A 16,618-nucleotide genomic window follows, 5' to 3' on the forward strand; every position below is an offset into this window, starting at 1 on the left:
TGATGCCACCAACCCCACCATCTCAAAGGATTATTGAGCACAGCATCTCAGGGGAGTTGAACAGGAACTATTGGCTTTTTCAGCAACGTATGGTGCAAGCTCATTTTCTCAAATTCTGCCATAAATCCTGACACCCTCCAGGATCCTTTGGATGCACAACAGCTCCACTGTTCAAAAAGATCACCGCTGATTTGAACACCACCCCAGCTCCACTTTCCTGCCAGCCAACCCAACAACCTGATTCAACCTTAAACATATTTGATGATCCCAGTCTCCACCACCCTCTTGGACAGTACATTTTCTCAGTGGCTCGATGAACTGACTCAATCAGATTGCTTCAACTGTTTGGCCACTGAAAATGTGGATTGTTCCACATGTAGGCAGGTACAAGTGAACAATAAATGCCACTACATGAAGTAAAGATGGAAGCTGAAACGGTCACTTTCTGCAGTGATGTACTGCTTCTGCCAAAAGCAAACAAGGGTTGGTTGAGAGCTCGGAATACCATCTGATACGCTCACAAAGACTCAGCGAGGCTGTTGTAAGTAAGATCACAAAAATCAATATCGAATCTGAGGTCCTCCAGAATATCAGCCAACTCATCTCCTTAACGCTGCACCCTGTACACAATACATCAATGGGTGTATCATTATTGCACTGCACAAGAAGAATGTTTTTTGCAACGTACCTCCTCCGACATGTTGTTCTGACAACACTATGGCTTTAAGAGGTGTATTTTGTCCTTTTTTGGAGTGAAGAAAGGTTGAGACAGAGGTGAAGAGTGGTCTGCTCAAAGCTAATCAAGTATACAGTGGGTTTTTCTTCTCAGTAGGAACAACAGTAGAAGCTAGATGGGTATGACTCCCACAGAACCAAGATTTTCAGATTCGATTTTCTGTATTTGCTGGGTTTTTGAAGCTGGATATGGGTGATCTAATTCCCTTCTCTGTTACAGCTAAAAGCTGGGGTTCTCTTTGTGCTGCTAGAATTGAATGGGAGACAATCTATTTTGCTGAATTTGGTTCTGCCAACAGTGTGTTTATGGATGTTGCTATCGTGTGACAGTTAATTAGCAGTGGTTATAATTTGTTAAGCATTTCCATGGAGTTACAGTGAAGCCAACTCTTTTATTTTGTCTGCATTTTAAAATAAATAAAGTTTGTTTTGCTTGAAGTTGAGCCGTTTGACCAATCAAATTGAATCCGGAATGCAACACCTTACAATTACCTTTAAATTAAGAAAACGTGAGGGTCAAAGCTATTTTATGAAATTAGTCTGAGGGGGTTTGGTCTGGTCCATAACATTGTTGAACGTCAGGCATGCTGATATCCTGCTATTAAACTGGCAGATATACTTTGACAAAGAACTCAGGTAACAAGTAAATTCTACACATGACATATCAAACCTGATAATAACTGAACCAAACAAAGGCTGGTTCTCAGTTCTGGAATCATTAAGTATCCAGGAAGTAGGTATGGGAATTACACGCTCTTGGCTATGAAAGGTAGAACACTAAGATATTGGCGTCACACCACTTTGAATCATTTTATACACTTAGACATAGCTCAGGTTTAACATCCTGGGTTGGACTCTCAATCAGAACAATCCAAATTTCAGTAAATTGAAATGTTTCATGGTCTGCCCTGGTTTTTCAGATTGTTATCTTGCGTCCAAGTGTGGTTGTGTTTCCATAACTGGCCCCCAACCTCAGCTCTCAGTGACGCGAGAACAGTGGAGGACGAAAGACACAAATATGACTGGCAACCAGTGCTCCTGAACGGAGTATGTCACATGTGCTTATGTCCACACTTGACTCTCAGGTGAGATGCACTGGGAGACATGGGATGGAAACTGAAGCTCTCAAGAAGGAATGCACCAATTGGACATGGACTCTTCCTTTTATTAATCAAACCTTTGAAGAGACAAGCGGATTCCTGCCTGATGATGGAGGTGCATCTCGGTGCAGAGGTTGGGGGTGACAACACTTTACTCTGAAAAAGCAGGGTGAAAAGAAAAACATTGACACATTTTCAAATGTTACAGTTCACTGATCGACTGAACAGCACATCTGATCAGCCTACACATTCTGAAGGCCAACCCTTTTGCTTTAAGGTTAGTTAAGAGTCTCCAATTCTTCACATAAAATGGTGAAATAAAAATTTTACAATTTTTTTACATTCTCCAACTTCCTCAAAGGATGGATTTATGTATCACTGAGCTAAAATTTGTTGAAGTTTTCAGGTAAAAAAGATAATTTAATCAGTGAAATATAAAGCTGAGCATTTAACACCATCAGACTAAAAATATAATTGTCGCTTCAGGTGTGCATCCTCATCAGAAAATGGAGAAGATTGTCAGGATGGGAATGATTAACAATCATGGGTCACTTTTCAACTCAAGTTAAAACTGCATTTTACCCCTGTTATGTACATCCTCTTCCTGCCAGTATCCCAGCAGTCTCTCTTCGAAGACCAATTAACAAAATTGACAATTTGGCAACCCCTTTGTAGGAGCATTTCAGAAAAGGTGACATTTGATTTCAAATTACATGTTGGTGGCGGACGGCCTGGGGATGGGAATCTTGCTGTGCAAAAAGGCAGTCAGTCAAAAGGCCAGTTTGTCTCTGAATGTACTTCTTATGTCTTCCATCCAAAAGTTTGGGTATCAGTCAGGGGAGGTTAAAGGGTTATGGGGAGCGAACAGGAAAGTAAAGTTGAGACCGTGACAAGATCAGCCAAGCCTTTTCCCTCAGATGACAATGGCTAGCACGAGGAGATATAGCTTTAAATTGAGGGGTGATAGATATAGAACAGATGTCAGAGGTAGTTTCCTTACTCAGAGTAGTAGGGGTGCGGAATGTACTGCCTGCAACAGCAGTTGACTCGCCAAATTTAAGGACATTTAAATGGTCATTGGATAGGCGTATGGACGAGAATGGAATAGTGTAGGTTAGATAGGTTTCAGAATTGTTACACAGGTCACAGCAACATCGAGATCCGAAGGGCCTGCACTGCGCTGTAATGCTCTATGTTCTATGACTGTATTAAATGGTGCAGGTTCAAGAGGACGAATTGCCTTACTTGTGCTCCTGGTTCTTAAGAGATCAGGAGTAATTTCTTCACCCATCGTGTGTGAGCCTGCTGCAGAAAACAGCTGAGCCTAAAGATTGAATGTTTTCAAGAAGGAGTTTGGCTTGGTTGTTAGGTATTGGGGAGAAAGTGGGAACAGGGTATTGAGTTGGATGATCAGCCATGATCACCTTGAATGCCAGGGCAGGCTCGTTGGGCTGAGCGATCTACTTCTGCTCCTATTTTCAATGCTTCTCCCCTGCAGAAGACACCAGCAGACATCACACATTTTCTCTCCAATGACACAGACCTAACCATGGAAAAGGGGGAGGCAGTCAGTTCCAAAGCCCATTGCCTGGAATTTGCAATGGCCTTTGCCATGCTCAGAAGATATGGCAAATTGGACACAGAATTAACCGATTAAAAGGAAGCAGAAGCTGATGATGGAGGGATATTTTTATGACTGAAAGCCTGTGTACAGTGGGGTTCCGCAGGGATCAGTATTGGGAGCCTTGCTGTTTGTGGTATGAAAAATTAAGATTTGAATGTAGGAGGTTGATCAGAAAGTTTACAGACAATATAAAAATTGATGGAGTGGTAAATGGTGAGCAGGACATCCTTGGACTACACAAGGATATGTATGGTTTGGTCAGATAGGCTGATCAGTGGCAAATGGAATTCATTCCAGATACATGTGGGGCGATGCACTTGGGCAGGATAAACAAAGCAAGGAAATACATGAAGAACAGTTGGACCCTGCAAATATGAGGATCAGAGCGAACTTGATGTGCACGTCAACCAGTCCCTAAGGCAGTGGGACAGGCCAATTAAGTGGTTAAGAAGGCTTATAGGATGGCCTTTATTAGCAGCGGCATCTGCATGTTAATACACATGCTCCTTCTCATCTTCCTGACCTCGCCCTCAAATTGTTTCACCTTCATGTAATTCCCTAAATTGCCCTCACCCATGACTCTGACCTCAACAATTCCCCGTCACGGAGACCAAATTCTCGCCATGCTTTGACGAGACTTCTTTTTAAATTCCTTGTTGGACATTTTGGTGATTCGCTTCACAGGATGGCTCGAGTTTAACTCTTTCTCACAAGTGGAAAAATCGAGCCACCTAAAACATTTAATCAATGATTCAAATACATCCTTCTTCCAACTTCTCTTTTTGAAGGAAAAGGAAACCCAGCCTATTGGTCATATCCCAGCCTAAAGTCTGTTCTGATATAACATCATAATTCCATTCCTGTGCGATCCCGTGGTATGCAAAAATTGTGTAATGGCAGCACCATTTAAATCAATGGGACCGGAATAGCATTATAGCCAATACAGGTAAGGAAAGTTGGCATTCTACAAATAATGGTCTAAATTCTTCAATCGCATTATAGCCAATTTGCATTGAAGGAACTGCATTATAGCCAGAGCGTACTGTATTGGTTATAGTCTTTAGTACTGTGAATTAAGGTGATATGAACATTTTTTTTGCCAAAGCTAGAATGCTTTGTTCAGCTTCTATGGATAGTGGGAGCAAAGGGTGGACCTCAGAGAAAAGGTCACAGCAAAGAATGAAGGAATTATAATTAGAAGTCTGAATGTGAAAATGATTGGTTTTCTAAATGGACTTAAGAATACATATGGCTTCCAAAAAGGAGTAGAAGAAAGAAAAGGATATGCTGCTGCATTTGATTTGAGCTCCCCAGTTGGATGGGTAGGTTCACCAGCAATGCCACTGCTAGGTTTTATATTGCAATGCACTAGTGTGAAAGGTAACAGAATTGCACCTGACTCAGTGTGACAAAACCATTGCATTCATTGCGCTGAAATTCATTCCAAGGAGGAAACAAATAGGCCATAGCAATTCCATTAAATTTTGAAATAGTTGTAAAATCCTGGAAAACACAGCAACAATTACAATCAATCAGTCTGTACATTTTACTGGCTAATGTTAAATAGTCCAGTCTTTCAAAGGTGTAATGTGACATTGCCTGAACAATAATCAGCCTTCTTTTCAGTAAACCAGTGACTCATCGATCAAAGAAATTCAGAGAGATTATAAGTGTTTCTGCGTTTCCCTAAATCTAACAATTGATTTAAAATTTAACATTATGCCCACAGGACTTACAGGTGCAAAATGTGCGTATGTATATGGTCAAAGTGGTCATTTTTGCATTGGGAACAAACACTCTATTGGTTCAGGCTGAAAATGTTTACCTTGAAGAGTGTGGCGCTGGAAAAGCACAGCTGGTCAGGCAACATCCAAGGAGCAGGAGAATCGACATTTCGGGCAGAAGCCCTTCATCCAGCACCACACTCTTCAATTCTGATCTCCAGCATCTGTGGTGCTCACATTCTCCTCCCTGGAAATGTTTACCTGTTTGTTGATACCAAATTAAGCTGCTAGCAAGGATTGCATCATACAATGAATGAGTACTCTATGCTCCCACCTCTGGAGGTGTGCCTTCAATGCAGGCCGCTTGAATGAGATGAAGGTTTCTACTGTTTGCTGGTTGGCAAGAGTGTTGACCTGCTTTGTAGTGGATATGAGCCAACAGCACAAGACTACCATTAATTTGGTTGTGAAATTGAGATTTGATCCACTGGGAGTGACCAACACTTTGGAAGAGTTAAGGCACAATTTTGGAGAACAGTTTGGCTCAGCCCTCAATTGAGCATTGTTTGATGCTGACATTGGGTTCTTTGACAGCGAGTAGTCACCAGATACTTGATGACTATTCATCCGATGGAGCTCAATGACGACAGTAAATAAACAAAATGGACAAGTCTTTCAGTTCTCAATGACAACACAGTGATCAACATAAACTATCATGCAAATTCAGGAGGAGTAAGGGCTGGATACAGAGTGAGAACCAAGTGGCTGAGACTGGGGTGCGATTCAAACAGAGTTCAACTTGTAAGGTTACTTGCAATATCATTAAAATTTCCTCTCGTTTTGAGCTTTTATTCACATTCCAATCTATCTACCAAATCAGTTTAAGACTGAGGACTGATTTAATGGCTAATTGCAAGGAAGTTGGCTTCAGTGCCGAACCCGAATTGGCACCCAGTGTGAATTTCATAGTAATTTCATTCACTCTGACTCTACCTCGATTGCATCTGACCAGCCTTTGCTGAGGGGGAGAATGGAACAACACATTGCTTTCTGAGCTCCAGCCTAACAGCTCAATGAGGAAGCAAGTTTTCATCCTTCCAAGTGATGAAGCATGCTTCAAGCTTTCCAGATAAACACCCATTTCAATACTTACACCCAAAACTTGACCCAAAAACAGTATGTAATGTGCCGAAGGAAACGAATCATCACTCTGAGACATGAATGAGAAACTGTTTCCACTGGTTAATGAATCGGTGAAATGGAGACGGAAAAATAGTCAAGGGTATGAAACACGCTGAATCAATACAAATTTACAATATGGGAGGAGGCCATTTGGTCCATCATTAGTCTCCGCTGGCCATCACACTGTTGCCCTGCCAAGTCCCACTGATGCTCCTGCACTGAATCTTCAGCCTTGTAAGTTAGAGCGCTTGAAGTGCCTATCCAAATGTTCCGAGGTTTCTGTGTCATTCACCCGATCACACTGCCTGATAGCTGACAACCTCCTGAAATCACTTCCCCTTGAATCCTCTCGAAATCTCCATGCCAACATTGATACCACGCCGTGTGGCCTTCTCAACTTTGTAGAATTGGCACCTTCCTATTAATATTAACCTTATTTTATACATTTCAACTGGGTAACCTTCAGTCACCAAGCAGATGGTGTCCGTCAGCAAACATCAACTGTGTGTTATGGCAGCTGAGGCAGACACTGGGAGCACACTCTTTTCCAAAAAGGACCACCTTTGTCTCTTAACCTTGGTTATATCTAAAATTCTCCAGGTTAGGAAGTACCCTTCTAAGTCTCCACTGCATCCTCTTGGACACAATTACACTATTCCAAAGGGTGGTAACCAGTATACACTGTGCTGCAGCTGTGTCTCACTGGCATTTCATATATCTTCATTCCAGCATCATTTACCTTCTCCTAAAGACAGATGGTATCCTGTTGAGGACAGGCCATCCCCCATTTGAAAAGAGAATGGATATCTATTTTGAAACACAGATTATAAAAATGAAGAAACTGGGTTGAGAACAGAGATGAGCACAAATCATTCCATCTGAAAACCTAGAACCAATCTCTTCATGGTCTATCATCTTCACAGCTTTCTCCTTGTCACTATGAACAGTACAGTGGCACAGAAAATAGTTAATGTGGGTGAAAATAAAGGCTTTAGAGAACACAACATATTGAAATATCAACTTCTTTTGTAATATTTCAATGGAATAGGACCCACCCAATTAAGAACATAATGTTCAAAGGACTGACATAACTAACTGAATTACGTTTAGTTCCACTTCCTTGTACTGCTTGTGCATGTATTGTTCTTTAAAAATGACAGCAATCCTGAATCATTGTATAATGCCCATGATCTGGAACCTGCTTAGGTACAATCTGCATCATCACACATGACAGCAAATTGGAAACATACCGTCTTCCTAACAGCCCATATCTCATCAGAAAGAACAATTTTTACATCCTGATATCACACTGAGTGTTAAGGCCATGGCACAACAGGGAAACAGAAGGCTGGAGTCTGCCATGGGCTTATGACCTCGAGGAGTACAGACAACCTGGAGACACAAGTTCCAATCTCATCATTGCAATTGGAGACTTGAAATTCCAAGTGAATGAAACTTGGAATAAAAGGTTCAAGTTAAGAAGCATGAAACTCGCACAGAGCAATCAAAACAGATCCTGTTTACTGGTGTTCACTCAAAGTCCTGATGCAAACTCTCTTGCAGGTGATCCCAGACACGCAGCGATGTAACAGGTTACAGAAGGTGCCATAGCCCTAGTGCTGCACTCACCCTGGAACATCTGAACAACAAGGACATCTACGTCAAACTCCTGCTCATTGACCTTCAAGACCATTACCCCCTCCAGACTGATCTCAAAACTCTGGAATCTCTGCAACTAGATCCTCAGCTTCCTGACCCACAGACTGCAAACAGTGAAGATAGGTAACTGCACCTCCTCTGTGATAACAGCCAACACAGGAGCTTCCCAAGGTTGCATCCTCAGCCCCCGACTGTTCTCCGAACGAATGTCATCTGTAAGTTTGCTGATGACACCACTGTAGGAGGACAGATATCTAACAACGAGAAGAAAATGAGGACTCAGCTATCTTCCCCCCAGCCCCTTCCCATTTGTCTCACCACCCCCTCAGCTTACAGTCTCATTCCTGATGAGGGGCTTCTCCTGAAACCTCGATTCTCCTGCTCCTCGGATGCTGCCTGACCTGCTGTGCTTTTCCACCACCACACTCTCGACTCAGATATCTAACAACGCCAAGTCAAAATACAGAAGGGAGATAGAGAGTTTGGTGATGTAGTACAATGAGAACGACCTCTCTCTCAATGTTGACAAAACTAAATAACTGATCATTGACTTCAGAAAGAAAGGAGGAGAAACATGCCCCCATCTATATCAATAGAACTGAGGTTGACAGGATGGAAAATGTCACATTCCTTGGAGTGATGATAACTAATAACCTGTTCTGGACTTTCCACACAGATGTGACAGTCAAGGCGGCACAACAACACCTCTTCTCACTGAGGCAGCTCGGGACATTTAGCATGTCCATAAGGACCCTCACCAAAGTCTATAGATGCACCATTGAAAGCAAACTGTATGGACGCTTAATGGCCTGGTAAAGCAACTGCTCTGTCTGGAACTATAAGAAACTACAAAAGGCAACATACATAGCCTACACCACAGAAGCAAACCTTTCATCCATGGACTCCATTCACACAACTCACTCCCATGTAAAGGCTATCTGATGAAGGACCAGTGCACCGAAAGCTCATACTTCCAAATATACCTGTTGGACTATAACCTGGTGTTGTGTGATTTTTTAACATCATGAAAGATCCATCGCACCCTGGAAATAATCTGCTACAACCTCTTCTATTAGGCAGAAGGTACAGAAGCCTGAGACACGCACCAGCAAGTTCAGGAACAGCTTCTTCCTGGCTGTTATGAGAGTGATGAAGGGACTCTCTTGCCTCAAATAATGCTGATCTTGCATCATGCACACCCTGTGAACCTAACCTGCATGCCCCTATTTGACTCCTTTTGATCTGTACATCCTTGCTAACTATGATGTGTCGTAAACAGAGCTTTTCACTGTACTTCAGTACATGCAACAACAAATCAATCAATCAAATCCCAAGGACTCAAATGTGCCAGCATCATGACAAAGCCCTCTCTGGGCCCTCCATGGAATGAGGCGAAGCACCAACCATGTCAGAGAGATCAACATGCAGCCATCATCCCAGACTAAGATGACCACTGCATCACACCAGCACTGGATTACCCAGCAAGCCCTCCCAAGGCATCACAGCAAGCAGTCACAGTGAACGTCAGAGTCAGACAGGAGGTCTCGGCTGTAATCTCACTCACAGCATCACAGCAAGCCTCACTCACTGTACAGACGGCAGGGACCACACCAGCCCCAAATGCATCTCTGTGAGAGGTACAGAGACCGTCACAGCCAGATTCACTGTGCACTGTGCAGTTGAAAATGTGTTGCTGGAAAAGCGCAACAGGTCAGGCAGCATCCAAGGAACAGGAGAATCGACGTTTCGGGCATAAGCTCTTCTTCAGGATTCCTGAAACGTCCCCAAACGTCGATTCTCCTGTTCCTTGGATGCTGCCTGACCTGCTGCGCTTTTCCAGCAACACATTTTTAGCACTGTTACAGTGAGCCCTGTAGGAAGGGGGAGGAAGTGGGGAGCAATGGGACCTAAGAGAGGCTGGGGATCACACCGTCAGGGGTGGTAATGCTGGTAGGAATCACCCCAAGTGGGGTGGGTGGGTAGGGAGGGAATCACTTTGCGATGGGGTCAAAATGCTCAAGTATAACCCTGGGATGAAGTTGTGAGACTGAGGTTTAGCTCAGGATAGAGATCACTCTGGGACTGGTTTGTGTGACTGTATATCTGGTTGAGACTGGTGATCACCCAGGATAGTGATCACCAGACATCAGTTTGTGAGGCCGGGGGTCACCTGGGGATCGGGATAACCCTGAGATGGGCTGGTGAGTCTGGGTATCATGTGGGGGGGGGGGTATGGATTACTCTGGGATCAGTTTATGAGACTGGGACCATCCCAGGATAAGGATCACCATGGGATAGGGTTGTGAGGTGAGGGACCACCTGGGTAAGGGATTACCCTGGGATGGTGTTGTGAGTCGCGGTGGGGTGGGAATCACCTGTGAATAGGGACCACCCTGGGATAGGGATCACACTGGGATAGGGATCAGCTTAGGATGGGGATCAACTCGGATAGGGATCACTCTGGGATAGGGATGTCCCTGGGGATGGGGATCACTCTGGGATGGGGATCACTCTGGGGATTGGGATCACACTGGGGATAGGGATCTCCCTGGGGATAGGGATCACCCTGGGATAGGGATCTCTCTGGGGATAGGGATCACTTGGGGATAGGGATCACCCTGGGATAGGGATCTCTCTGGGGATGGGGATCACTTGGGGATAGGGATCTCCCTGGGGATAGGGATCTCTCTGGGGATGGGGATCACTCTGGGATAGGGATCTCCCTGGGATAGGGATCTCTCTGGGGATGGGGATCACTCTGGGATAGGGATCTCTTTGGGGATGGGGATCATTCTGGGATAGGGATCTCCCTGGGGATGGGGATCACTCTGGGATAGGGATCACCCTGGGGATGGGGATCACTCTGGGATAGGGATCTCCCTGGGATAGGGATCTCTCTGGGGATGGGGATCACTCTGGGATAGGGATCTCCCTGGGGATGGGGATCACTCTGGGATAGGGATCTCCCTGGGGATAGGGATCTCTCTGGGGATGGGGATCACTCTGGGATAGGGATCTCTCTGGGATAGGGATCTCTCTGGGGATGGGGATCACTCTGGGATAGGGATCTCTCTGGGGATGGGGATCATTCTGGGATAGGGATCTCCCTGGGGATGGGGATCACTCTGGGATAGGGATCACTCTGGGGATGGGATCACTCTGGGATAGGGATCTCCCTGGGATAGGGATCTCTCTGGGGATGGGATCACTCTGGGATAGGGATCTCCCTGGGATAGGGATCTCTCTGGGGATGGGATCACTTGGGGATAGGGATCTCCCTGGGATAGGGATCTCTCTGGGGATAGGGATCTCTCTGGGGATAGGGATCTCCCTGGGATAGGGATCTCCCTGGGGATGGGGATCACTCTGGGATAGGGATCTCCCTGGGGTTGGGGATCACTTGGGGATAGGGATCACTCTGGGGATAGGGATCACTCTGGGGATAGGGATCACTTGGGGATGGGGATCACCCTGGGGATGGGGATCACTCTGGGATAGGGATCTCCCTGGGGTTGGGGATCACTTGGGGATAGGGATCTCCCTGGGGATAGGGATCACTTGGGGATAGGGATCACTTGGGGATAGGGATCACTTGGGGATGGGGATCACCCTGGGATGGGGATCACCCTGGGGATAGGGATCACTTGGGGATAGGGATCTCCCTGGGGATAGGGATCACTTGGGGATAGGGATCACTTGGGGATAGGGATCTCCCTGGGGATGGGGATCACTTGGGGATAGGGATCTCCCTGGGGATAGGGATCACTTGGGGATAGGGATCACTTAGGGATGGGGATCACCCTGGGATGGGGATCACCCTGGGGATAGGGATCACTTGGGGATAGGGATCACTTGGGGATAGGGATCTCCCTGGGGTTGGGGATCACTTGGGGATAGGGATCTCCCTGGGGTTGGGGATCACTTGGGGATAGGGATCTCCCTGGGGATGGGGATCACTCTGGGATAGGGATCTCCCTGGGGTTGGGGATCACTTGGGGATAGGGATCTCCCTGGGGTTGGGGATCACTTGGGGATGGGGATCACTTGGGGATAGGGATCACTTGGGGATGGGGATCTCCCTGGGATAGGGATCACTCTGGGGATAGGGATCACTTGGGGATGGGGATCTCCCTGGGATAGGGATCTCTCTGGGGATAGGGATCTCTCTGGGGATAGGGATCTCCCTGGGATAGGGATCTCCCTGGGGATGGGGATCACTCTGGGATAGGGATCTCCCTGGGGTTGGGGATCACTTGGGGATAGGGATCACCCTGGGGATAGGGATCACTCTGGGGATAGGGATCACTCTGGGGATAGGGATCACTTGGGGATGGGGATCACCCTGGGGATGGGGATCACTCTGGGATAGGGATCTCCCTGGGGTTGGGGATCACTTGGGGATAGGGATCTCCCTGGGGATAGGGATCACTTGGGGATAGGGATCACTTGGGGATAGGGATCACTTGGGGATGGGGATCACCCTGGGATGGGGATCACCCTGGGGATAGGGATCACTTGGGGATAGGGATCTCCCTGGGGATAGGGATCACTTGGGGATAGGGATCACTTGGGGATAGGGATCTCCCTGGGGATGGGGATCACTTGGGGATAGGGATCACTTGGGGATAGGGATCACTTAGGGATGGGGATCACCCTGGGATGGGGATCACCCTGGGGATAGGGATCACTTGGGGATAGGGATCACTTGGGGATAGGGATCTCCCTGGGGTTGGGGATCACTTGGGGATAGGGATCTCCCTGGGGTTGGGGATCACTTGGGGATAGGGATCTCCCTGGGGATGGGGATCACTCTGGGATAGGGATCTCCCTGGGGTTGGGGATCACTTGGGGATAGGGATCTCCCTGGGGTTGGGGATCACTTGGGGATAGGGATCTCCCTGGGGATGGGGATCACTTGGGGATAGGGATCACTTGGGGATGGGGATCTCCCTGGGATAGGGATCACTCTGGGGATAGGGATCACTTGGGGATGGGGATCTCCCTGGGATAGGGATCTCTCTGGGGATAGGGATCTCTCTGGGGATAGGGATCTCCCTGGGGATGGGGATCTCTCTGGGGATGGGGATCTCTCTGGGGATAGGGATCTCTCTGGGGATAGGGATCTCTCTGGGGATGGGGATCACCCTGGGGATAGGGATCTCTCTGGGGATAGGGATCACTTGGGGATGGGGATCACTGCGGCTGGGGGTGTGGGGGGGGGGGGGGGGTTAGGGCCGAGGGCCCAGCGCGCCCTGGGACGGGCCTTGGTGCTGACCGGGTGGGGGGGGGGGGGGGGGGGGAGGACCGACACCGGGGAAACCGGGGAGGGGGCTCCTTCAACTCACCGCACATGGTGTCCGCTCTCCCCTCTCTCTCTCTGTTGGAGTCTCTCGCTCCTTCCTTCTCTCTCTCTCTCTCTCTCTCCCTCACACACTCCCTCCGTCAGGCGCCGAGAGCGGCCTCGCTACGGGGCGGACACACCCCCTCCCGCAGGGGGGGCGGCGCGAGCCAACGCCCCGCCCCACCACCGCCGCCGCCGCCTTCCCATTGGTCCCGCTCCCCCGCCGTGGCCCCGCCTCCCCGCCCGGCCGCGACCCCCGATTGGCCGGGGCCGCCGCCCCTCATCGCTGGTGGGCGGTTGGCAGTGAGTGGGGGCGGGGCCTGCCCGGTGCCCCCGCCTACCCGCCTCTGATTGACAGCCCCGCCCGGGGACGTGGCACCAGGATGTGGGTGAGGACAGAGAGGAGGGCTGCTGCAATCCAGCCTCCTTGCCTTGCAAACCTTCCAAATCAAACTGCTCCAGAGAATCCAGCATTCGGTGGCAGTGAACAAAAACATAAAGAAATCCTTCCCTTCCCCCCCCTCCACCACCTTGGATATGACTTCCACTTTTTTTTAATTTTTCGTTGATTGCAAATATCGATTCCGAAGTGAACGATCATGTATGAGAGCAGACCCTCTCTCAGAACGCACACACATGCAACCTCGCACGCACCCTCTCTCACATACTCCACACACACACACATTTAAGTTTATGGGGTGAATTTGTATTTGCAGAAATTAATTTGTTCAAAAACTGCATAAATTCATGTAAGATCCTGTAAATTCCACTTTACAAATAGAACCAGTCTAACTCAACGTTGAGACACAGACAGATTTTAACCTCACACCTTTAAGGCGTTGCCTGAGCACAGATGATGTCTATTGTTGGAAAAATTAAAGCTATTTTGAGAATGTAACTGAAAAGGAGTTCTGGGATTTACATATTAAAGAATGGAATGAGCACATCCCATTCTAAAAGTTGGAAGACTTAATCTAAATTTGTTTAATATAAAATTACATCTCCATGACACTAACATTTTTGCTTGAAATTCTGTGTCTTATGACCTTATACTTCACAAGGAGCAGTGATCTGAAAGCCAGTGCTTCCAAATAAATCTATTTATTGGTTGGACTATAATCTGAAATTGTGTGATTTTTAACTTCATACATGAGGGGACAGTTTTTGAGATGCTTCTCGTCTGCTGCAAATATATTGAAGAGGGAGAATTTTATGAATTCAGTCCACAACATTTTGGGAGGATGACAACCAATTTAACCAATTCAGATCCAGTGAGAAATTCACTCATTTCATACATAGTTGACAATTTTAATTAAAAGGTAAATATCATCTGGTTCATTTTAGTTGGAAGGTCAGTGCTTTCAAATTTGGATGATGTTAAAGTTTTATGGTAAAAGGATAAAGTTTTAATCCAAATTATTGCACTGATTAATTGAACTACACTTAGCAATAGCTAGTTGAAGTGCAATGTGAAATTTGTTTGGTTGATTTTACTCTTTGATATCTTTCTAGTACTTTCTTTCATTGCAAAATTTGTCACCAGCAGATACTGACCATTTAGGAGAATAGAAATTGTATCCAATATTCATTCCCAAATAATACAAAGTTTTATTCCATACATCAGTATTCACTTTCTCTGCCTCGGACACTGTCAGTTGGGAGACAGATTCCTCCTGGGAATAGATTCAATGGTCACTTTAACAATGGAGCTGGGGCAACAGCGAATCATGGAGATATACAGCACAGAAAGAGAACCCTTGCTCCAACTCGTCCATGCCGACCAGATATCTGAAATTAATCTAGTCCCATTTTCAGAACTTGACCCATATCCCTCTAAACCCTTCCTGTTCATATACCCATCCAGATGCCTTTTAAATGTTGTCATTGTACCAGCCTCCACTACTTCCTCTGGCAGTTCATTCCATACATGCACCACCCTTTCCATGAAAAAGTTGCCCCTTAGGTCCCTTTTAAGTCTTTCCCCTCTCACTCTAAACCTATGCCCTCTACTTCTGGACTCTCCCACCCCAGGGAAAAGACCTTGTCTACTTACCCTGTCCTTGCCCCACATGATTTTATCAACTTTTGTAAGGTCACCCCTCAGCCTCCAATGCTCCAAGGAAAACAGCCCCAGCCTATTTAGCCTCTCCCTATCATACAAACCCTCCAACCCTGGCAACATCCTTGTAAATCTTTTCTGATCCCTTTCAAGTTTCACAACATCCTTCCGATACCACACTTGCACACAATATTCCAAAAGTGGCCTAACCAATGTCCTGGAGAGCCACAACATGACCTCCTAACTCCCATATTCAATGCTCTGACCAATAAAGAAAAGCGTATCAAATGCTTTCTTCACTATCCTACCTACCTGCAACTCCAGTTTCAAGAAGCCTACAATGAACCTAACAGCCATGGGGTGGAACTGATTTTGGACAGTCTTTTCACACATGCAAGACACAAAAGGCCCAGTGTTCTCCTTCAGAGCTCTGTCATTTACACCAGCTATTGAGCTTGACACTTCAACTGCTTTGACTCACTTCACCCTGAAGTTGCTCCTAACTCAGCCCTTTGACCACACTTTTGTGATTCTGCCCCAAAACTATTGGTTCACGGGAAGGTATTAAATAAATATTCCATCTGCATTGGGCCCATGAAAGTTTTGATGGTTGATTGTGAAACTGAATAGTTGCTGCATAATTATGTTGAAAAGCTATGGAATTGGCCTCACAAGGATTGTGAAACTGTCCTCTGGCTGCAGGCACGTACAGTGCCATTCAGTCTGGGTGGAGAGCAACTGTGCACTGGCTGTATGGGAAAAGTCCCTTGTGGTCTACAACATCTAGTTTACTCCACAGTTGTAACTGACAGCAGATTATGCTGGGGTGACAGACAGTTTACACATATCAGGAGGTGATCCGGGATGGTCACTCATGACAGTACAGCAAATGCTTACCATACTGATTCATGGGGTGGAAGGACATTTTCTCTTAACTCATTGGATGTCTGCGGAGCTGCTGCAGTCGGCATTTATTGCCTGTTCCTAGGTAGCCCTTGAGAAGGTGGGAGTGAGCTGCCTTCTTGAACCACTGCAATACATGTGAGTTGACCCACAATGCCCTCAGGGAGGGAATTCCAGGATTTTGACCCAGTGACAGTGAAGGAACAGCGATTTATTTCCAAGTCAGGATGGTGACTGGCTTGTAGGGAAAAGTGCGTGGTAGTGTTCCCATGTATCTGTTGTCTTCTGAAG

At 46.5% G+C, this 16,618-nt stretch overlaps 1 protein-coding gene across 3 annotated transcripts in view; it reads right to left on the minus strand.

Moving 5' to 3' along the window:
• Nucleotides 1–13,497, minus strand: part of gfpt1 (glutamine--fructose-6-phosphate transaminase 1) — a 72,244-nt gene extending 58,747 nt beyond the window's left edge. For all 3 annotated transcript variants that reach the window (XM_043681254.2, XM_043681253.2, XM_043681252.2), the window contains exon 1: nucleotides 13,370–13,497. In XM_043681254.2, coding sequence (XP_043537189.1) covers nucleotides 13,370–13,376 — 7 coding nt within the window. In that variant the 5' untranslated portion in view covers nucleotides 13,377–13,497. The remainder of the gene's footprint in view (nucleotides 1–13,369) is intronic.
• Nucleotides 13,498–16,618: the final 3,121 nt, after the last annotated feature.

This window comes from Chiloscyllium plagiosum, unplaced genomic scaffold (genome assembly GCF_037043375.1).
Source record: "Chiloscyllium plagiosum isolate Xiang-an unplaced genomic scaffold, Cpla_swu_hap1 HiC_scaffold_48, whole genome shotgun sequence".
NCBI lineage: Eukaryota > Metazoa > Chordata > Chondrichthyes > Orectolobiformes > Hemiscylliidae > Chiloscyllium > Chiloscyllium plagiosum.